This window comes from Panulirus ornatus, chromosome 51, assembly GCF_036320965.1.
Source record: "Panulirus ornatus isolate Po-2019 chromosome 51, ASM3632096v1, whole genome shotgun sequence".
Taxonomy (NCBI): domain Eukaryota; kingdom Metazoa; phylum Arthropoda; class Malacostraca; order Decapoda; family Palinuridae; genus Panulirus; species Panulirus ornatus.
Window position 1 is genome coordinate 4,800,505 of NC_092274.1, and position 23,881 is coordinate 4,824,385.

Below are 23,881 nucleotides of genomic sequence, written 5' to 3' on the forward strand. Positions count from 1 at the left end.
TCTATCCCCCTTACTTTTATACAATGGCACTATACATGCATTCTGCCAATCCTTAGGCACTTCATCATGATCCATACATTGAAAATCCTGATTAATCAATAAACAACAAAATCACCCCTTGTTAATATATTCAACTGCAATACCATCCACTACAGCCGCCTTGCCACATTTCATCGTACATAAGGCTTTCACCAGGCTTTCACCACCTCTTCTCTCTCCACCAAACCGCTTTTCCTGACTCTCACTTCATAAACCTCCTTGACTCAAACACTACACTGCCACTCTATTATCCAACATTTCCTCTGTCCTTCAAAATACTCACTCTATCTCCTCACTTCATCACAACCTGTTACTCCTCTACCCTCTTAACTGATGTTTCCTTTTGTTTTTTGCAGATTATGAAACTCTTTTCAGAACATCTTATTCTCCCTAAAGTTAACTAATATTTGCTCACCTCAACACTCATTTGCCCTTTTTTAAAAACAGTCCCTGCAACCTCCTCTTGACCTCTAGTGCTTTCTCACATACATCTCCCAGTATGTTGTAAAATCACACTTAATGAAAAAAAGGCATCAGATAATCAGATTCCTATGAATATACATCTTAAATGAAATTATTCTTCCATTGTTACTGATATAAAGACAAAATTATAAGCACTGAATATGATATGTTAAAAACATGGTTTACTGAGTTTTACTTACATACATTTGACAGAAATTTTAATTATATTCCATCAGGTTGGACTATCTATTGGAATGGATGATCTATCTATCTGTCTATCTATCTATATCTCTGATGCCTGTTCCCTTCAGGAACTCCCTCAATGGAGTGGCCATGGCAATAGTCTCCATTATTAGTGAGATCCAATGCCACTTCTTCGCCTTTAGTGCCTCACCCTTAAAAGGCCACTGGCAGAGGGCCAGTCTAGCACAGTGTCTGCAGAGGCCACTACCTGATGTTCCTACACTGTAGTTCTACCACGTGTTCCTACCTACTGCTTCTACCTAATAGTCCGACCTACATGTCCCTACCTACTACCATCTATTGCTCCTACCATTTTGCCTAAAGGCAGGGCTAGCACATAGCACTTACCACAAGAAAATCTAGAGTTACTAAGAATGAGCTGTGTGAGTCAAGTGTTTTCAAGTGATATGTATGACAGGGAGAGATATACTGTATGTTTGTGGACAGAATGCCAGAAGTACATGGGTGGGTGGGACAGAAACAAAAGACAGCTACCTGGGTCAGAGGAGTGCAACTTGACAACCAACAAAGTGTTGGGTCACTATGGAGCTATCACTAACACTCCCGATACCCAGGCACATAGTACTGGTAATATTCCTCCCTGGTCATTGACTGCCTACCAACTACTATCTAGGAATGGATGATTGAGGTCATAATCTACTCATCCAGTACCTATTAAATTTCTTGTATAACTTGTATGTTTTACCACTACATCTGTGCTTTAGGTATCCAAGTCACAACAACCATACACACGGACCATGAAGACTGAGGAAATGGAGCTCGGAGAGAATGGAGCAGCCCATATGTACCATGGGGACCTGAACACCACCTCTAGCCTCGACTGGCTCCTGCTGGCTGCCTTCATTGACCGTGTCTGCCTCATTATTTTCCTGGCCATTTTCATCATAAATATGCTCACATTCAGAAGTGTCCTGTGATGACTCCCTTGAGATGCAACACTTTTCTGTGATTTGTTTAGGTGTAGGGAATAAACACTAAACATGAATTGGTCTCTTTAGTCAAATGAAAGTCAAAAGTACACCAAATTTTTTCAATGGGCAAAATTTCTTTGTGAGAATGGGCAGTCCTTGAAGGAAAGGAATCATACTGTAAATAGTTCAATGTTGGTTACAGATTTTCATTTGGATGACCATAAGAAATATGCTCATCATAAAGCCAAATTAGCTTTATGTAAGTAACCACCAATTTGTTCCAACTCCTTGCTCATCCTCATGATAGGGGGATGGCAGATCCTGTCACCTTCCTTATAGCATTACTGCTAAAACTATTTGTAATATCCTTTGTAAAGCAAGATGTATGTATTCATTATGTGACGAGGCTGAATCAGCACTGATTCTGCCAAATATTTGGCATTCTGAGGAACTTAAAAGCTCAGAGGCTAAAGGATTGCTTTGCTAACCTTGTATAAACTCAGACACAGTGTGTCAGCTACAGTATGTGATCTAGTGTTTAATGTTGCTCTTGTAAAAATAAAAGCTTCTGGCTAGCTCATCATTAAAATGTGAGACATGGTTTTCTTTGGACTGACGATAATATATACCTGACAATTTTCAGTATCTATCGACCATGTAAACAAATGCAACCTTCACTAGAACATTTGTTGTATACAGCAGGTGTGTCTTTGACATTTCGTGTTTAAACCTCATCTGTACATAAGATGATATTTGTACTAATAAGTGACTTAATTTGTCGGTTTCACTTTCCATGTAGGTCTTATGTCTCCATGAAAAATTGTGACTTGCAAGGTTGCTACACATCTCTTTTGATGTTACATCATTTTAAGTTTGACTGCAACATCAAAAAGATGTTTGTATAAAATTAGGGATATGCATGTCTTTTGGCTAATCACTTGTTATTAATCCTTGAAATACATGCAATGTTACTCCAAGGGTTAACAATATGAATAGACAGTTATAAAGGCAACTCACCTGCAACCTTGTATCCTTGTTCAAAACCATGAACAAATCCTACAAGATTATATGTGAAATCTTTGAGTACTGCCCCCCCCCCCCAAAAAAAAAAAAAAGACAATATAGAGTTTTGGCCAATTTTTTCTAACCACATTTTGATGAAAGTACTACATTGCAGAAGCCACTTATTTGCCTCAACCCTTTAGTGATGATTACCATAGGGTTAGCAATTATCATGGGGATAAGGGAGAAAGAATACCTCCCACATATTCCCTGCATGTCATAAAAGGCGACTGAATGGGAGGGGAGTGGGGGGCTGGAAATCATCCCCTCCAGTTTTTACTTTTCCATAAGAGGGAACAGAGAAGGGGGCCAAGTGAAGATTTTCCCTGTAAGGCTCAGTCCTCTGTTCTTAACGCTACCTTGCTCATGCAGGAAATGGCAAATATATATGAAAAAAAAATTAATCATAGCTAATTATTTCATCTAATGAGAAACTCCTCTAAGTAGTTATCATATCTATCAATATTAGGCATTTTAAATGTATCCCTGGGGATAAGGGAGAAATAATACTTCCCACGTACTCCCTGCGTGTCGTAGAAGGCGACTAAAAGGGGAGGGAGCGGGTGGCTGGAAATCCTCCCCTCATTTTTTTTTTTTTTTTAATTTTCCAAAAGAAGGAACAGAGAAGAGGGCCAGGTGAGGATATTCCCTCAAAGGCCCAGTCCTCTGTTCTTAACACCACCTCGCTAACGTGGGAAATGGCGAGTAGTATGAAAGAAAGAGAGAAATGTAAATGATTTAAATTAAATCAAATACAATGGCAAAGCACATACGATTAAATAACAATCAACAGAGAACATAATGTAAAGTACAAAAGTAGTGCAAAAAAAGAGGAACACAAGCTCTGATGGACACTATGGCTTGACAGAAACCATTTATGTGTTACCTATTTATATTTATTATACTTTGTCGCTGTCTCCCGCGTTAGCGAGGTAGCGCAAGGAAACAAACGAAAAAATGGCCCAACCCACCCACATACACATCTATATACATAAACACCCACATACTCACATATACATACCTATACATTTCAACGTATACATACATATACACAAACATATACATATAAGGAGATGGTGCAAGTCCACAAATACAAGAATGGGGAAATGAAATGATAAGCACATTTTCAGTGACTATCATAAAACAGATTCTGAAAAGTAATCAATACAAAACATGGCAATGAGTCATTTTTCATTCATGCTTGCCATTTCCCAAGTTAGCAACAGTAACAAATGAAACATTCACCTTTGCTGACACCCTCTCTCAACTTTTTATGTATAATACACCAAATCAAGATTGCCCCTAGCCACATTCAGGACCCAAAACCTTTCCATGGTTTCCTTCATCTGCTTCATATGACATGTTTCAGCCCACTGACAGCATGCTGGGCTCTATAGGCACACCGCTCCAATTTGCTCTTTGCCTTGTGTTCCTCATTCTCCTGCATATGCTGGCCGTAAACCTTCAAAGCATCTTTCTCTCCAACCTTACACCACATTGATTTCCCTCTTTTCCTTGTTCCATCTACTTCCAAAACATAAACCCCTCTCAGTCAACCCCTCTTCACTCATCCTCTCCATGTGTCAAAACCATTTTGGCACACCTTTAGCTATCTCAAACATACTCCAACCACACCATTCTCTTATACTATCAAAACTTAATCAATCAACCCTCAAACTTTTCATTTACAACATATTTTGTACCCTATCGTTTACATTTCTGTTTAAGGCCTCAACCTGACATCCATAGAGCATCTAAATTCGTACTATACAATCAAACATACCCATTATTGCCCTTAATGACAGTACCTTTTTTTTTTTCCCCCAAACATTTTTCAAGGCAAACAAGACCTTTGCCAAATCACCCACCCTATGATTCACTTCAGCTCCAATTGTTACAGTCACTGCTATATCCACTCCCAGGTATCTAAAACACTCCATTTCCTCAAAGGTTAGCTAGCGTAGATAAGATTAATGAGAGCAGGTTAATTAGGTGAGGTTAAAAATCCGAAAAGAACAGCAAAATTCTCCAATCTTCTAATGGTCCCCCAGCACTTATTCACCTTTTACACTCTCAAATCAACTCTACATTTTCCCTGAAGTATTTGTCACACCTTCTCATACATTACTGAGTCCCTGAGATACATATCTCTATGAGGACAATTTTCTTGAATACGTTATACATATATAACACCTAACGTACATAAAGACATTTCATAAAGCTAGTTTCAATGTTGAGCTAAATCTAGCTAAGCTACTCATCTTTGCTGCTAGATGCAGTAGGGTTAGAAGTTTTTAAACGTTCTCATGATTTCTGACGCATATTACCTTTCACACTAGCTCCATATGTTGGAAAAAAATATCTTGAACATTATTCGATAACAGAATGTACATATAACAAATTTTTGCATACAAGTTAGACATAAATGTTTATATAAAACATACAGTTGGTAAAATGATCGTTTTGGACACCCACCTGTTTGTAAGTTTGAAGTTACTTTGTTTATATTTTGCACGATTCTGACCTTCATTTCTACCGCATGTCACTACCCCTCTCCTTGCATATCAAACGATAATGGAGGACCCCAAGCTGAAACCAAGGTTTAGGGTGGGGGAGAAATTAAATAGTGTAATTTGAAATTCAAATGAAGGCCACAATTGTATAAATCAAAATCCCTCGAAAAACGTCTCATCAAAATCTCATGGTACTAGGAGCAAAGAATTGCCCCTATACACAACACTGCTACATCAGGCCCATATTACTCTCTCAGGATATTAATGTTTCCCAATTACCCAATTATCCCACACATCATATAATGGCCCTCCTTTATATCAAGGCCTTAATCTTTGGCTTACAAACCCTGATAGGTTATCTGTCCCCGCCACCACGATAACTTGAGCCTCTACTCTAAGCACTCGTATACATGTCAATACATATACAATTCAACAAATACTAACTAATGCACTTAATGGCTCGTGACTACTATTTAATAAAATGCGAATTCTAACCTTTGAAAAACTATAATCGTCCAGATTCCCAGATTTTTTCACAAATCACAAACACTCAAAACAATCGGCAATTTTTCTTGAAAGTTTCTGGTGCGCAGGCGCAGTCTGGTCTGACAGCAACAACCAGAGTATAGGAAGCGTAACTCTGGCACAGTTACATGGTCAGGAATATAATGCCACCGACGTCATCAGCAACGCCTGTAGGCGTACGGAGATAGCTGAAAATGTACCCACAGACAATGGAGCGATTTTGGCATTAAAAACTATACAAAAATAGATAACTATTTTTTGAGGGATATATATATATATATATATATATATATATATATATATATATATATATATATATATATATATATATATATATATATATGCATTTTTTTTTGCTTTGTCGCTGTCTCCCGCGTTTGCGAGGTAGCGCAAGGAAACAGACGAAAGAATGGCCCAACCCACCCACATACACATGTATATACATACACGTCCACACACGAATATACATACCTATACATCTAAACGTATACATATATATACACACAGACATATACATATATACACATGTACATCATTCATACTGTCTGCCTTTATTCATTCCTATCGCCACCTCGCCACACATGAAATTACAACCCCCTCCCCCCTCATGTGCGCGAGGTAGCGCTAGGAAAAGACAACAAAGACCCCATTCGTTCACACTCAGTCTCTAGCTGTCATGTAATAATGCACAGAAACCACAGCTCCCTTTCCACATCCAGGCCCCACACAACTTTCCATGGTTTACCCCAGACGCTTCACATGCCCTGGTTCAATCCATTGACAGCACGTCGACCCCGGTATGCCACATCGTTCCAATTCACTCTATTCCTTGCACGCCTTTCACCCTCCTGCATGTTCAGGCCCCGATCACTCAAAATCTTTTTCACTCCATCTTTCCACCTCCAATTTGGTCTCCCACATCTCGTTCCCTCCACCTCTGACACATATATCCTCTTTGTCAATCTTTCCTCACTCATTCTCTCCATGTGACCAAACCATTTCAAAACACCCTCTTCTGCTCTCTCAACCACACTCTTTTAATTACCACACATCTCTCTTACCCTTACATTACTTACTCGATCAAACCACCTCACACCACATATTGTCCTCAAACATCTCATTTCCAGCACATCCACCATCCTGCGCACAACTCTATCCATAGCCCACGCCTCGCAACCATACAACATTGTTGGAACCACTATTCCTTCAAACATACCCATTTTTGCTTTCCAAGATAATGTTCTTGACTTCCACACATTTTTCAAGGCTCCCAGAATTTTTGCCCCCTCCCCCACCCTATGATTCACTTCTGCTTCCATGCACTGCCAAATCCACTCCTAGATATCTGAAACACTTCACTTCCTCCAGTTTTTCTCCATTCAAACTTACCTCCCCAACTGACTTGACCCTCAACCCTACTGTACCTAATAACCTTGCTCTTATTCACATTTACTCTCAACTTTCTTCTTTCACACACTTTACCAAACTCAGTCACCAGCTTCTGTGGTTTCTAACATGAATCAGCCACCAGCGCTGTATCATCAGCAAACAACAACTCACTCGCTTCCCAAGCTCTCTCATCCACAACAGACTGCATACTTGCCCCTCTTTCCAAAACTCTTGCATTCACCTCCCTAACAATCCTATCCATAAACAAATTAAACAACCATGGAGATATCACACACCCCTGCCGCAAACCTACATTCACTGAGAACCAATCACTTTCCTCTCTTCCTACACGTACACATGCCTTACATCCTCGATGAAAACTTTTCACTGCTTCTAACAACTTGCCTCCCATACCACATATTCTTAATACCTTCCACAGAGCATCTCTATCAACTCTATCATAAGCCTTCTCTAGATCCATAAATGCTACATACAAATCCATTTGCTTTTCTAAGTATTTCTCACATACATTCTTCAAAGCAAACACCTGATCCACACATCCTCTACCACTTCTGAAACCACACTGCTCTTCCCCAATCTGATGCTCTGTACATGCCTTCACCCTCTCAATCAATACCCTCCCATATAACTTCCCAGGAATACTCAACAAACTTATACCTCTGTAATTTGAGCACTCACCTTTGTCCCCTTTGCCTCTGTACATTGGCACTATGCAAGCATTCCGCCAATCCTCAGGCACCTCACCATGAATCATGCATACATTAAATAACCTCACCAACCAGTCAACAATACAGTCACCACCTTTTTTAATAAATTCCATTGCAAGACCATCCAAACCCGCTGCCTTGCCGGCTTTCATCTTCCGCAAAGCTTTTACTGCTATATATATATATATATATATGTTGATACTAGATCACCAATTCAAGTATTAGTATGGTAGCACCAATGTAGCTGTCATGTTTAATGCACCGCTACTAAATTTCCCTATCCATATCCAAGCCCTACACACCTTTCTGTACTTTACCCTAGATGCTTCACATGTCCTAGTTCAATAATTGACAGCATGCTGACTTCATTATACCACAACATTCCAATTAACTCTATCCCATGCAAGCCTTTTCCACTCCATCCTTCCAACTCCAATTTGGTCTCCCTATTATCCTTGTTCCCTCTACTTCTTAAGACATATATCCTCTTTGTCAACTTTTCCTAACTCATTCTCTACATATGTCCACATTTCACTACCCCTTCCCTCTTCAGATCTCTCAACCATACTCTTCTTCGTACCCTGCTGAACCTAATACCTTACTTACATTTATGCACATCTACTCTCAACTTCCTTCTTTCACACACTCCCAAATTCAGTCACCTAGATTTCGCCTCCACTACAAAAGAGAAGTTACTTAGGCTAAGGTAATATTATCGTCAGTAGACAGGCTTGAGTGCAGCTCTGAAGAAGACCTCACTCCAAAGTCTAGAGCTCACCTTATCCTTCTCTCATAAGGGGGGTAGCCACAGAGCTCAAGGAGCTTTGTAAAAGGGGTTTTGGAATTACATAATCAACTATATTTATTCTATTTTACTTTGTCGCAGTCTCCCACGTTAGCGAGGTAGCGCAAGGAAACAGACGAAAGAATGGCCCAACCCACCCACATACACATGTATATGCATACACGTCCACACACGCAAATATACATACCTATACATCTCAACGTATACATATATATATACACACACAGACATATACATATATACACATGTACATCATTCATACTTTCTGCCTTTATTCATTAAACTATATATCATTTATAATTCCTGTGTAATCAATGTTGTCTGCAAATCTTCAATTATGATGCTAATAACCTAGCAAGCCTTACTCTCCTCACTGTTTGACTTACCTCTTTGGCAGGCAATTTCTTAGTTCATCTTGTTCAAACCATTACACCCACTCATATACAATCCCTTTACCTTTGTAAGAATATATTTCATTAGCGACATCCATAAACTATCTAGCTATCAGTATCTCTGATTCCCATTCCCTTTGGGAACTCCCTCAAAGGGGTGAGCTCCAGTGCCACTTCTGAGCCTTTAGAGCCTTACCCTTAACCTGGAAGAGGGCAACTCTAGCAGTGTTTTCCAACCTACTACTTCTTCCTAATGCTCCCACCCTATGTTCCTACCTGCTACTTCTACTTAATGCTCTTGTCTGATGTTCCTACCTACTATCTCCATCTAATGCTCTAACCATTTTGCCAAAAAAGCAGGGATTAGGCTAGCACATAGCGCTTACCAAAGGAAAATCCGGAGTTACGAAGAATGAGTTTTGTGAGTTAAGTGTTGTTAAGTGTTTTATGTGACAAGGAGAGATTGTATGCTTGTGGACAAAATGCCAGCAGTCCACATGTGGGTGAGGCAGAAAGAAAAGACAGCTACCAGGGTCAGAGGAGAGCAACTTGACAACCACGAAAGTGCTGGCTCACTATGCAACTAGCACTAACCCTCATGATACCTAGGAAGGTAGTACTGGTAATATACCTCCCCGGTTGTTGGCTGCCTACCAACTACTACCTACCTGTACATAAAGCCTGCCATAATTTACAGTAACTTCAGGACACTGCTACAGAGGTTTACATTCTGGCAAATTTTGAAATTTCTTGCCAGCCAATTATTGTAGCTGTTCCCACTTAAAATCATATGTTCTTAATTACATATGTTTGTCATTTCCCACATGAGTGGGGTAGCATCAAGAACAGATAACTGAGCCTTAAAGGAAAAAATCCTTGTCTCACTCCTTGGTCTGTTCCTTCTTTTGGAGCGTAATACAGGAGGGAGGATTTCCAGTCCATTGCTCCCGCCCCTTTTAGTCGCCTTCTACGACACGCAGGGGTACGTGGGAAGTATTCTTTCTCCCCTGTCCCCAGGGAGAAAAACCAAAATTAAAGGCAAACTTGCCAAATAATTTTCTTAGTAAATAAAATGCAGGTTGACCATTAAAATGACCCATGAAATGTAAACTACACTTTCAAGGAAATGTAAATAAACTTTCCAGCAAAAGTTTTATTGTGATTCTTGGCAACACAAATTCTGTCCAAGCAAACAAACTATATTAGATTGTTACGTTTAACACATAAACACATAATACCTTGAGAATAAACTGTTATGACCAATCATATGTACAAATCTATACATTTCAGACTAGTATTCAGACACATCTTATTCTAACTAGCAGACTGACGGAGATCACAAAAAGCATCTACCACTTTGAATGATTATAGAAGGTTCAGAGCATAATTTACAGGATATCTCACTTTTTTGACCACATTCACTAGCTGTCTGCAAAAAGCTGAATATGTGTATATATATAAAGATAATCCAGAAATGCATTAACGCAACTTTCCATAACAGATCATTTCCAAATTCTAATATCAATGATATTCTAAAGCTTTCATATAACATACAGTGAGTTAACTTGACACCAGATGTAATAAGGCATTGTTACATAATGCAGCAGTTTAATAGTAACAACATGAACTTACCTAGTTATACTCTAAAAATACAAAAAGCCTGCCAAGTTTATACCTGTACAATATATCGTAAAGGCTTTAATGAAAATACAGATCTATTCTCCATATATCTGAATGGCAGTTAAATTTCTTAAGGTGATCAACATTATACAGGGATATGTTACTCTTCAATATCTATTATTTAATATAAAATTTCACATTAATACAGTAAGATATCTACTCACTTCAACTGACAAAAAATATGTACCATAGATTCAGCACTGATGTGAACTCAATGTAATATTGGCAGTCTGTATTTCCTTTTGATATGAAGCTGGAAATATATTTTTGAAACCATTAGCAGTGCTGAAAGGCTTGTCATTATATACCACAACTTAAAGTGTGCTGAGGATTGCCATGCCAAAGACCCTTAACAAATCTTGGAAAAGTCCAATAAAGATACTGTGTACAAAGGCACACATATAATCGAAACGAAGCAATAGTGATGTATATATAATTTACGACACAAAAATTACAGTGCAGAACTTACCGTCAGTGAAGCACAGTCCTGTTACTGCAAATCTTCAACTACAAACGTGTTGGAACTATAGCACCACAGCCATAAATGGGAACCTGAAGGTCTTGTGCTGGTTACCTCACACATTCTATTCACAATTGTTTTTCCACAAAACAGCTAATACTGATAATATGCTTAAGCAGTAACAGCTGAAATAAGTGATTAGAATGCATGTATGTATGAATCACTAGACAGATAACTGTACATCAACTTTCTTGGGTTAGTGATAACCTGAAGATCTTGTGCTGGTTACCTCACACATTCTATCCACAACTGTTTTAACCCAAAACAGCTACTACTGATAATATGCTTAAGCAGTAACAGCTGAAAAGAGAAATCAGAATGCATGTATGTATGAATCACTAGACAGGTAACTGTACATCAACTTGCTTGGGATAGTCATAAATGCTGTCTAGCTCTGTAGAGGCTTATTAACTTAATATACAAAAATAATAGCTATTGTATTAAATGGAATGCTAATCATATTTCTTACCCAAGTGTGGAGAAATGTTAAAGCACATTTCATGGCTAAACTGTACCGCATTTCATGCTCTCTGGATTCCATACCTATTTTGACTTTGAGGCACATAAAAAGAAGTCATTTCTTGTCAACTATATGTTTATCTGTCCATTTCTAATTTCAACCAAGTATTCATTAATCATGTAATATGGTTATAGAATTACGATACATAAAAAAAAATGTCCATGGCTACTGGAGATACTTATACACTTTGAAGCAATGGTTACCCGAGTCTGCCACAAAAATTTGTCCATCAGGTGTGAGGGTCATCCCCTGAGGACCATACAGCGGATCAGCGAGAGTGTTCACGTACGAAAGAAAAGAGCCTTGTGAGTCAAATACCTGAAATTTGATCAAACACATGTATAAATAGAAACATATTTAGTTTATAAAAATGAAGGACATCACATTTTACGATATCAGATCTTGTTCCATTACTGTGTAAGATTTACTCCATATTAAATGGAATTTTATGAGTATCAGTCTGATATGAATTCAAGAAATTTCACCACAGTATTAAACTTGCACAAATGTTGTAGCAAATATCATTCAAGGAATGCAAAGGAGGATACTGTTCACAAAAAAAGATATGTTATGACCAAAACAAATTGTAACAGCTTAAATATGTCGTGACTCAGACAACTTATCACAACTTGGGCAATGTATTGCAAATCAGACAACACACAACAACCATGATGACATGTCACAATCCAGATGAATGAAAGCTTTTTACTGAGCAGTGTAATGTGTGTTTGAGCCACTAGCTTGATAATTATCTTCTGTATCTTTCAAAATTCTTCTTACACAACAGAGTGCTCAGTCTTCACACTGAAATTCATTAACACTTTTTAAGATAATTTCCCTATGAGTTTTTAATTTCTTACATTACCTTCCCTCCAAAATACACACACACTCCATTGAATATCTATAATAACAGCTTGTGATTGATACCTCTTCAATCTTACACCCCACTGTCACTGATGATCACTGCAAGGTCTGCATTTTTACACTCACTGAATATCACTGCAAGGTCTTCAGATTTACAGTCACCAACTGTTATGGCAAGGTCTGCATTTTTACAGCCACCGACAGTTACTACAAGGTCTGCATTTTCACAGTCACTGACGATCAACACAAGGTCTGTGTATTTACTATTACTAGTAATCAACGCAAGGTCTACATTTTTGTCAATGTGCTACAAACTTAAACTAGAAAGCATGATTTATTGGTATCTTAAGTTACATTGCATCACAAGCAATCATAATTAGAGGCAGGAAAATAATTCTAGTGTCAATTAGTTATATACTATGAAGAGGAAAGGTATGGTTCTGGTGAGTTCAGTACATCATGCACTAATTGATGGCTCATGAGTTGTAGTCTTTAGGGCATTAATTAGTGATAATGATCTGTAGATGATGAGATGTTAGCACTAACAAAAGTTCTTGGCATATCTATAATCTATTAATGGTGGAGAGATGATGATGGAGGAGTCAAAAATGCCAACTAAAATGCCATAAGCTGAGTGCATACAATGCACCACTTTTAAATGTCTGTACAGCAACAAATTATAGTAAATTTACCAGATTTTCCTGTTCTCTTTACCTTTTCTTGATCTTTCCTTCACTATTCTTTTAAATAATTGTCCTGTTATCACCGTGATCATGTAAATGAATACTACATCTTTGTCAAACTCAAAATTACTTTTAAACCTATATCTGAGTCCAACATGTCCAATACATACTTTATCCTATACTGATAAGAGCTACAGTAGCTTTTATTAACTTTTCTCTCACACAATACACATGCATTCTCCTTAGTAACTTTTATAAAAGACCCCTTTAACTGAAGAAATGTCTAAGTAGCTCTTTTCTCACATTTTCTAATTATTTTCACAGCCAATATTTCATTTAAACACATCCATCCCTAGATTCTACAAAGTTTATCTTTCATGTCACATAAATGGGGGATCGAAAATTTAAATTTCTTTTTTATGTGAATACAGTATCATTCCTGATTTCCTAGTTCTAGACAAAGTGAAGAGCCCCTGTAGATGATGACATCATACTAAAAAGTGAAAGAAGAAAGAGATTTAGTAAAAGGTGCAGTTATATATGGCAACCACAGATGGAATGGTGAAAACTGATTGTCTCACTAAAAGACCCAACTTTGTATTCAGTAAGAGCAACCATAAACTACTGAAGTACTGTAGGTGACTTATTCATTTCTTTACATCAAACACCATATGATGAAACAACTGAACAAAATATGGGGTATGCATGGTTTCCTCTGATCACTTCATATGCCCAAGTTTGGCAAATGACAGCACATTGCCCCCTCTGTACCACTCTGCTCAAAATCTTTATACTTCATAGATGCCTCCCACCCTCCTGCACGTTCAGGCTTTGGTAACTCAAAGCCTCTTTCACTCCAACTTTTCATCTTTTCATTACCATGTCACATTAAGGTGTAAACTTGGGGTTCCTTACAAGGTGACCATCATTAGCTAGATTAAGATAAGAATCTAATGTTATCTTGCTCTGGTATTATTACAAAAGTCATGTGAACCAAAAACCTTACAATTAAATATTTCATTATCTACAAAAAGAATAGTTCAAACAAATCTAATTTTCAGAGTATTATTCTACAAATTTCCACCCAAGTTCTCTGATGCTGCAATCATAAAATGTTGCCCTGCAAAACAATGTTCTACATGTGGTGCCTGCATTTGCTGAATGAATATGAATAGTGAAAATAATGCATGAAATAAAATATTTCTTTCTCAAAAAGTTGTCTGATTTTGTGGTATCAAGATTTCTAATGTCTGCTTTTCTGATGATGCACCAGTATTTTGAAATATACTGTAAATAAATCCTACCTGAATTCTGGAGTTGCCCCAGTCAGCAACAATAATGTTGTCATTAGAGTCAACTGCAATCCCAGTAGGAGCATTAAACTGTCCATTACCTTCCCCACTTGTGCCGAAGGTAAACATGAAGTCTCCATCACTATCAAACACCTGTAAAGAGTGATCCACAATACTTAATAACAATACATTCTGAAGAAATTAGTACTTTCCTAGCCTTACTGAGGTGGCATGAAGTACTTCAGAATACAGAAAACAATTACATAATGTCAAATGTCTATTCTATTTCAATATATAAGAATAGCACATAAATTTTCTCAATACTAAAGTCAGCATAAAAAAATATTGCTAAACTTGCCATTCCCTACATTTTGAAATACAGGATGAAGAGTTTGATGTATTTGTCTGGGTGATGTCATTAATTAGATACTTACTGTTCTTCCTTGGCAATGACACAATGAAGACAGAAAACTATTGGGCACCACAGGATGGGTGAGGGAACTTCCAAAACAGAATTACCAAATGCTTCTATATTTCTATCATCTGCTATCTCATATATTGAAAATTTTCTCACAATACTTGTTGGTAAAATATACCTGAATATGCAATATTTGTGCAAAAAAAGGAATATATATATTAAAACAAAAGTAAATATATAACAAATGTAGGGAAATTTCGAAAATTTGATGAAGGTCTAAAACTTACGTTATAAAACAAAAACAATTACTGTTATACTTCAGCCAAATCATTGTATTTCATTTGCATTTCATGTGAAGTCCAGAGATCATATCTGCAGTTGTTTCCCTAGAAGGGTTTGTTGATGAATGTAACAAGTCTAGTATTAATCAACACGATATCCTGATTCTAGCCTTCGATCCTGATAAAATGTAACGTTCTTTCCAGGTTTTCCATCATATCACTTTTATGACTGGTTATGTTTGTAGCACTTTATGCTCTAGCAGCTTGAAATCTTGCCTATGTTTCATTTTTATTCTCACATTTTTGTCCCATTACAGACATAGCAAGTCATAATTTTACGTCAGCAAATCACACCTCTGCTAGACTGAAAAAGTGAAGTACGGTTACGAGAGATTCACACTACAAAATGGTAGTGCCAACAGAAAAACATGGAGCCACCCAAAACCAAAAGAGAGTAGTAAGAACGCCTTCTGAAGTCATATCATTAATGCAATTATTACACTGAAAAAGTGAAGTATGGTCACGAGAGATTCACACTACAAAATGGTAGTGCCCACAGAAAAACATGGAACCACCCAAAACCAAACGAAAAGAGAGTAGTAAGAACTACAAACAAGAAAGAATGGCAGACCAGGTGAAAAAAAATTGCATGTCATTCCACTTTGGCCATGAGATATATGTCAGATATTCAAAGTTACATAAATATGAATCTTATTCTTCTATATATCAAATTGTTTCCTACATCTATCTTACATTAAAGAAAACTTCCATATATGAACTTTCATATTGCAGGGAAGGGATGTGAACAGGCAATGGTATGTCGGGAATAGAAAACAGACAAATGAAATAAGGATGTACAGTGAATAACATGAAAGTACAAATTTTTAGTCATCAAAATATTCAACGGCCAAATGTGCAAATAATGAGCCAAAGAATTATCAAAAAGTCACATTTTTTGGTTATCAAAATATTCAAGACCCTAGAAAGCCAATCCTGAGCCACTGAATTATATAAAAGAGAAAACATTTTAAACATCAAAACATTCAAAAGACCAGTAAGCTAATACTGATCCCTTAAATAATGTTATGGGCTTTTGGGGAACCTTGCTAACCACTAGGCTACAGGTTATCTGTTTTCTAATTCACAAAAAGTTTTGCTAATAGGCAAACCATCATTTAGTGAAATATCAGAATTCCATAAGCTGTGTATAACTCAACTACTGAAAATTCTCTGACAATAACCTGCAAGGAAGAACAATGCAAGCAGCTTGGGAACATGACCGACATATATGATGTGAATGACATCCAGACAAAGTGTGAGGTTATACATTTCTTTCCTTCCTACTTTTTCGTGTTATGGTAATCAATACAATATGGCCTATATCAAGAAAGTTTTTTCTGCCTTTGCCATTATGAAACAGTGAAAGAGAAAAAAATCCCTAACTAAATTCACTAGATCTAATGGATATTCTAATTATTGCAAAAACTTAAAAACTCAGGGGTGTTGTGCAAGTTTGTGAGAAGACAATTTAAGTGTGGATCTGACCTTGGTTGTGCTGCTAAATACACCCTGAGGTATGAATACATGGATGTGGTTGCTAGTTTGGAATGAAATCCTAACTTTTGACAGGCTAATTTTTGCAAAAGTCTGTTACTGTTGATCTTAGTTTACTTCAATCTTCACTAAGTGGTCCCAACGCTAATGATCTATGGACACTATACTAATTGCTATACTACTACATAACTACCCTACTGTACTATATAAAGTTGGGATGGACCTGAAAGATGGAGTAAACTTAGCATATATCTCTGAGGCCATGAATCAATTACAAATATGGTATCTGCCTTAACACAGCGACTGTGGAAGTCAGTGATGGACATAAATCAATTAAAAAATGGTACTTGCCTTAACATAGTGACTGTGGAAGTCAGTGATGCACACAAATCATTTAAAAAAATTGTACTTGCCTTAACACAGTGATTGTGGAAGTCAGTGATGGCAATATGCCCTTTACTGTTTACTGCTGCAAAATGCGGTCCAGCAAACTGAAACTCGTCAGTGCCTCTATTACCAAATTTGGTAATAAGTTTTCCAGACTGTTGGAAAATGCACACACACGATGCTTTGTTGTCTACAACAATGATGTGTCCATTATTATCAACACAAACACCTTTGGGACCTATGGAAAAAGTTACAGACTTCAATACAACATATATGCCAATTCTACAATGCTTTTACATATTACCTTTTAATGCATGTATTCATAAAGTCTTTATTACATGGATATTTATCTCAGATATAAAGTTCAGGAAAATATTACTGAATATAAATTTCTGCTACAAACTCTCAAAAAGATTTTGAAGATGGGTACATATATTCAGTATTAAATGGAACAATGTATTCTGTACTTGATAATTATTTCATCACATACCTAAGAGCTTTCCATGACCAATTCGACTGACATACTTCCCAGTGGGTTCAAAGATAGATACCCATTTGTTTTCATAATCAGCTACTATGTAGTTACCATTTGGCAAAGCAGCAACACCTGTGGGCCGCTGCAGCTGGCCAATGCTACGACCTCGCACTCCAAACCTTTACAAAAAGGAAAGTACATCTTTTAATAGGGAATACATACCCATATCCTTCATCGGACTCTAGGGGTTTTAATGCAGTTCTTTACATTTGTTCATCTACATATATATCAGTATAATCTATCTATGGATGAAGTGGTGATGGAGGTAACTGTGAGGGTCTTTGAGATAGGGGCAGATCTACGAATGTGGGTTTTGGGAAGGGGCTAGGAGATTAATTAGTTCTTGTTTAAAGATGAAAAAGCCCTGGTGGCAGACTCAAGTGAAGAAGCTGCTAACTGAGTTTGGAAGAGTGTATGAAAGATGGAAGATGAGAAGAGATATGAATAAGTGAATGAGGTTAGCAAAGTGGAGTAGGCTTAGACAAAATAGATGATAAAATGTGTTAGCAGGGTAGAGTAGGTGTTGAGAAAATAGATGATAAAATGTAGAAACTTATATCTATATGGAAAGTTATAGATTACAATCAATTTTAAACAAAAAGAGGTAAACTATCTTCAACAACTTTTTTTTATTATTTTGTTACTATTCTTTTTATAACTTCATTTCTATAAAAACACAGGCAGTCACATAACCTATGAATTGACTGCATGAAGTAAAATTATATGAAAGTGAATATTTGATGAGAAAACTTTAATTGTTCTTGAATCATATATGGTCGACCCATCCTTATTGAATGTGATGATTTATTACTGTCAAGCCTAACAATCATTCTCTATTGTTAAAGATAAACGGGAGATCTTCAGTTCATCAGTACTGGAGCAGTGCAAAAATATCTACTGAGAGTCTCCAGAAATTTATATCCAAAGCTGAATGAAAACATTAAGAAAGTAAAGATTTTCAATGTATGGTCTAGATGTATTTGGTGCTCTTATAAACTCCCTAAAGTTAGCCTTTAAAAAGTTAAAATAAAAAAGAAGTCTTCAACACAGGAGTGAAATGAATCATTAATGAAAAACCACAGACAAAGAGAAGAAAGAAGGTAGGAAAGAGAGAGAGAGAGCACAAATGTCAATATGAAAAGGAAGAATCAATCCTACAGCAAAAAGGACCAACTGGAAGGTGAACTGTAAATCAATTCACAAAGCCAATTGGTCAAAAAGCTGAAGCAAGGAAATCTAGAGATCAGACCTTCTGTCAGTTACTGGATGAAGTTCTCAAAACTAAAATATCCATGATATACAACTTACTAAAGTATCTACCAGAGGAAGACTAAATACAATGCATATAGTAAAGAATATTACCAACAGACCTCCCCTTACAAAACTTTGCTAGTATTTTGGAAGGCAATATGAGATTCAAGGTGCTTGAGAAAGTGAGAACTAAGAAGAAATTCAAAGATTTCTGAAACAGAAGTTAAAGCAGGTGAAAATAAAATTACTGAAGGAAAGTTTCAAAGCTTATATGTCTTCATGAGTATGATATAGAGCAACAAGACTAAGCAATCATTATGGTATATTTGGTATTTGAATTAAAATTTGGCCTCACCTTAACTTACACTCTCCAGTAAGAGTAAATACTTGTATGCACTGATTATTGGAATCAGCCACTGCAATGCGTCCATCCTTGTAACAGCTAAATGCAATACCCTGTGGGGGGACACGACAATATAAACATCTAAAATATGCCTAGGTATAATCTCTATAATCATTTGCAAATGTATGCAGGATCAGAGGTTTAGAGACCCAGCACTAAAAGTATGTAAATGTATAGTTAAACTTTCTACAGCTTCCACAATACCTGTGGATTGACAAATTCTCCCCGATTTCGGCCTCTTCGTCCAACTCTTAAAAGCATGTCATCTTCAATGGGGTTAGTGCGACGAGAGCATGATGAACGATGTGAAAGTGGCCGCCGAGAAGTTCGTGAAGTTCTTGAGGTAACCTGTAATGAAGACAAATCATAGTGAAAAGAATATGACAATAATCAATAACTAGCACTTATAACTAATCAAATTCAGTTTGATTTTGTTCACTGCAAACCTCAAGTGAGCATTGTTTAGAGATATGCAAAGATACTGATGAATGGAGAATATTCTACATGATCCACCCTTCTGTAAAACAGGAAATGGCACAATGGTTATAGACTAAAAAAAAGATGAATATAGTCCATAAGTAAACACAACGTCACGAGCACCCACACCACCCTGGTCCCAAATATCACACACTGCTAACTCAATAACATCCCATCTTCTAGAGAACACAAAAAAGCACCCATGAATAACTACCCATTAATCAGTCATGAATGTGCCGCACCTCTTAACAAGAGCAGTCATAGAAAACCTACTCAAGTTACACCATGACAACAGTTATAATACTCCTCACCCCTACAGGTACTCACAACTCACATAAAACTGCAAAGAAGTCCCTTGCAACAGACCCTTACAACAAATGAAATACCCACATTAATCACTACAACGCAATAGCAATTCAGGTACTCCAACTATACTAAAAAAACACATGAATCTGGAAAGCTCTCAAAATAATACCCACCCAACAATTGTATATAACCCCTAAATTCCTTTTTTCTTTCCTCACCCTATCACTGCTATCATTAATATCCATATACAGTGAAAAACTAATTCAAAACACATAGAGCCAAAACATTCATCATTCACCCACCTAGCAGGTTTTCAGATCCAAACATTTCAAAACCACTTAAAAACCATACACAATATATTATGAAAGGCTTCAACCATCCACAACACTCCTCTCACATAAAAATCAATGGAGCAATCAACATTATATCTACATTATATCTAAATGTTATTCCCATCCTCAAACAAAAGATGCTTGACACTAATAGCCCTGTTCTTTCTCTAATCCTCTTCAATTTCCATCTATATGACATCCTTCCACTACTGACCACCCATATGAACATCCTCTTATGTGCAGATGACCTTATAATTATATTACATGACTGCAGCACTAACCAAGCAACAATAAATGCAACATTCCATTATACATTTTAGAACTCTGACTTGCTCACAACAAAATGTCTAAATCTCCACAAAGCCACTGTCACCTTCTCATCCACTGACAGACATGAATCCAACTTGCATCATTCTATTACTCTGAAAGATCAACTTCTCTCACTAAACAAAATGCTAATCCTGATAGGTATCACTTACAATCAAAATAAAGCACACAAGCTAATCATACTCCTTTAGGCATAAGAATGATTATAGCAATCTGATTTAAATGAGTAATATTCGAAATTAATCCATGATAATGGAGCTTACTCCATGAAAATACAGTAAAGGAATCCAAGAGTTAGAAGACCCTTCAATTCTAGGTGACTTGCAACTGATTAGTCAGGATTAATACCAAAAACATATACTAAGAGAAAGTAGCTGCATAGATATGGAGTACCTATGTAAAACTCTTATTGATGCAGAAATCTACATTTGTGTCAAAATTGTGCAGAGGAAGGTCTCCATTAAATGCACTAATGGATGGGTGAAGAAAGAGTACACTAAGCTCACTTGATACAGCTAAATACAAGTTTCATACCATGCTCAACAGCTGGCATAATGACATTAAGGTTTCAAAGATAAAATACACCATTTCCTTTCAAAGTGAGATTTGGATGAGAAGTTCCTATCATTATAGGAGAAAGGAGAATCACTAGAGTACTGTCTATGAATGAGGTTAGTAATGCCATACAGTCGTTAAAGTTCTCAAAAGAGTAAATGAATGACACAATGACTGGGTACATGCTTAGTTTACTGTCTAAGGAAAAGATGATATTGTTTTGCTAATCTTATCAAATCTCTGTTCAATTATGAAAAAGCATACTGTGAGTAGGTCTATCCCTGTAAACACAGCTTTTATTGAACCTGACTTGTCACCTAAAACAAAGCTGCAAGATCTCAGAAAGCCTCCTTTTTTTTCTTCTAAGGTAAAATCTTTATTAGCGAGACACATACATATACAGATCAATAAAAATTTCACCAACAAAGCAGAGACTTAGCCAATATGAGAACACCCAGATTGTCAGGTGGTACTGATATACTTCATTCCAATAAAGAAATATGTAAAAGCAAAGATGGTCTACAGCACTTGATTGGAGTGCCTACAGTAAGGATGAAGATGTAGGTTTGCATCCTGCTCATGTTTATCTCTGGAGGTGCAATCATAGTTTACCAAACTGTATGTGGGTATCTGGTCTATATAACTGAGGAATCGAGGGTGTTAGCTATTGTCCACCATTCTACTACAGTGTATAACTATTAGACTGGTGGCATTTAAAATGGCAGCTACAAACAAGACAAATACTAGTACAGAGTGCAGTAGTACTTGAGGGAGAAAAACAGGGAAGAATTCAGGGAACAGTGTAAGTGAGGAAGTCAGGTAGGATGTGGCCTTCCTCTTGACGGAAGTTCCCAGAGGAAACGGGCATCAGAGATACAGATATGCAGTTCAGAAAAGTTTTTAAACTCTGCCAACAGCAAAATGCCATTCAACTCATATTAAGAAAAGAATACAATGCTACAATAACATGTGAGTTGAAGTACTTAGCAAAGTTGGTAATTAGGTGACATACTTGGGTGGAGTGAGATGTCTGTCTGGCTAGAGTGTGGGGAGGAATAGATCGTTGGCTGCTTCCACTGTCCTCCTCCAATGCAACTGTAGCAGTAATTGTGAATGGACTACCATTGACAGGATGTCCATAAAGTAGCACCTCTAGTGAATATATTCCTTCTGTATGTACTGTAAAGGCCACTTCATATGTCCCATTATTGAGGTCCAGAACTTGAGGCTGGCAAATCTCTTCTCGTGATCCACTGGGACTTTTGCTGGAAGCGCGTGGAGATAATGAGGCACGTGGGGAGTTTGAACCATGGCGTGGTACAGTTATACTGGTCTTTGATATAGCTGCAGTGACCTCAGCACCACCACAAGAAGCCTTTTCTCCTCTGTGATCTCTTGTTACAACTGTGACAATGGATCCACGACCTACAGTTACCTGAAATAATAAGTAGCATCAATTGTTAAGCAATATGTTAAAGTTCTGTATGTATTTTTCAGTAACTCAAGGTGACCTAGTGATCAAGTTTGATCATTGTATACATTCATATTAAAAGCCAAACTGCTGATAAATGCAGACACTTTCAGGCATCTTTCATGTGGTTATTCTAAAAATGAATTGTCATGTTAGGTCATGGTTACATTATGTCCAATCTGATATGGTTATGTTGGACATACCTGGTTCATTCTGTGGGGGCCTGTGGTAATTTTCTAACAGTCATCACTTTTATATCCATTAAAAACAAATCACTTATCTCTGCCGATCATGATGAAGATTTACAAAAGATCTAAATTGTTGAAATTTTTTCAAGTAAACTTACAAATGAGGACATTATTTGCTTGTTCATGGCACCAACTCAATAATGTAAGAAACAGTGAACATGTGTAAAGAAAAACATATAAGAAATAACCAAGGCTGCTTCAACTATGTACAGTAATATTTTCTATCATTTATGTACATTTGTACATGCTCTTTACAATTAACCCGCAAGCAAATGCTAATTGAAGAACAATACCTGACGGAGAGCCTCTCCTGTGGCACTAGTCTGGTGGGGAACAGCACTGTTGCTTTGAATGCTACCCACATGCATGAAGGCAGTCTTCAGTGGATCTATGTTGCCAACCACAAACCTAAACAGAAAAAAATTCAAGATAATGAAAGAAAATTTTCTGAGCTTAAACAGAGCAAGGTATTGTTACATGAATGTCTGATGCAAATATCATAACCAAAAGCTGTGGAGTAATCCTCATAAAATAATGTACTGAACCCTAAAGCTAAAAGATAATCTACCCATTTGCAGAAAAAAACTGAAAATTGCCCACTAATGTTAAAAGGTGATTACACACTTGCAAGAAAAAAATGAAAATTACCCATATCCACCACTAAATGGCAACATCTTTCTTTGGTTC

General features: G+C 37.0%; 3 protein-coding genes across 9 annotated transcripts in view; 1 reads left to right on the forward strand and 2 right to left on the reverse strand.

The window, feature by feature from the left end:
- LOC139764863 (neuronal acetylcholine receptor subunit alpha-5-like) overlaps positions 1-2,270 on the forward strand; it is a 41,904-nt gene extending 39,634 nt beyond the window's left edge. Inside the window, exon 10 of the mRNA XM_071691882.1 lies at positions 1,470-2,270. Coding sequence (XP_071547983.1) covers positions 1,470-1,682 — 213 coding nt within the window. The 3' untranslated portion in view covers positions 1,683-2,270. The remainder of the gene's footprint in view (positions 1-1,469) is intronic.
- Positions 1-5,897, reverse strand: part of LOC139764861 (solute carrier family 2, facilitated glucose transporter member 3-like) — a 252,485-nt gene extending 246,588 nt beyond the window's left edge. Inside the window, exon 1 of the mRNA XM_071691879.1 lies at positions 5,747-5,897. The gene's annotated coding sequence lies outside the window, so the exon portion shown is untranslated. The remainder of the gene's footprint in view (positions 1-5,746) is intronic.
- A 4,331-nt stretch (positions 5,898-10,228) lies between these two features.
- LOC139764857 (tripartite motif-containing protein 3-like) overlaps positions 10,229-23,881 on the reverse strand; it is a 292,630-nt gene continuing 278,977 nt past the window's right edge. For all 7 annotated transcript variants that reach the window (XM_071691869.1, XM_071691868.1, XM_071691870.1 and 4 more), the window contains 8 exons: positions 23,488-23,602; positions 22,488-22,910; positions 19,683-19,826; positions 19,431-19,531; positions 17,780-17,943; positions 17,316-17,527; positions 14,662-14,802; positions 10,229-12,128 (listed from right to left, as the gene is read on the reverse strand). In XM_071691869.1, the coding sequence (XP_071547970.1) occupies positions 11,976-12,128; positions 14,662-14,802; positions 17,316-17,527; positions 17,780-17,943; positions 19,431-19,531; positions 19,683-19,826; positions 22,488-22,910; positions 23,488-23,602 (1,453 nt within the window). In that variant the 3' untranslated portion in view covers positions 10,229-11,975. The remainder of the gene's footprint in view (positions 12,129-14,661; positions 14,803-17,315; positions 17,528-17,779; positions 17,944-19,430; positions 19,532-19,682; positions 19,827-22,487; positions 22,911-23,487; positions 23,603-23,881) is intronic.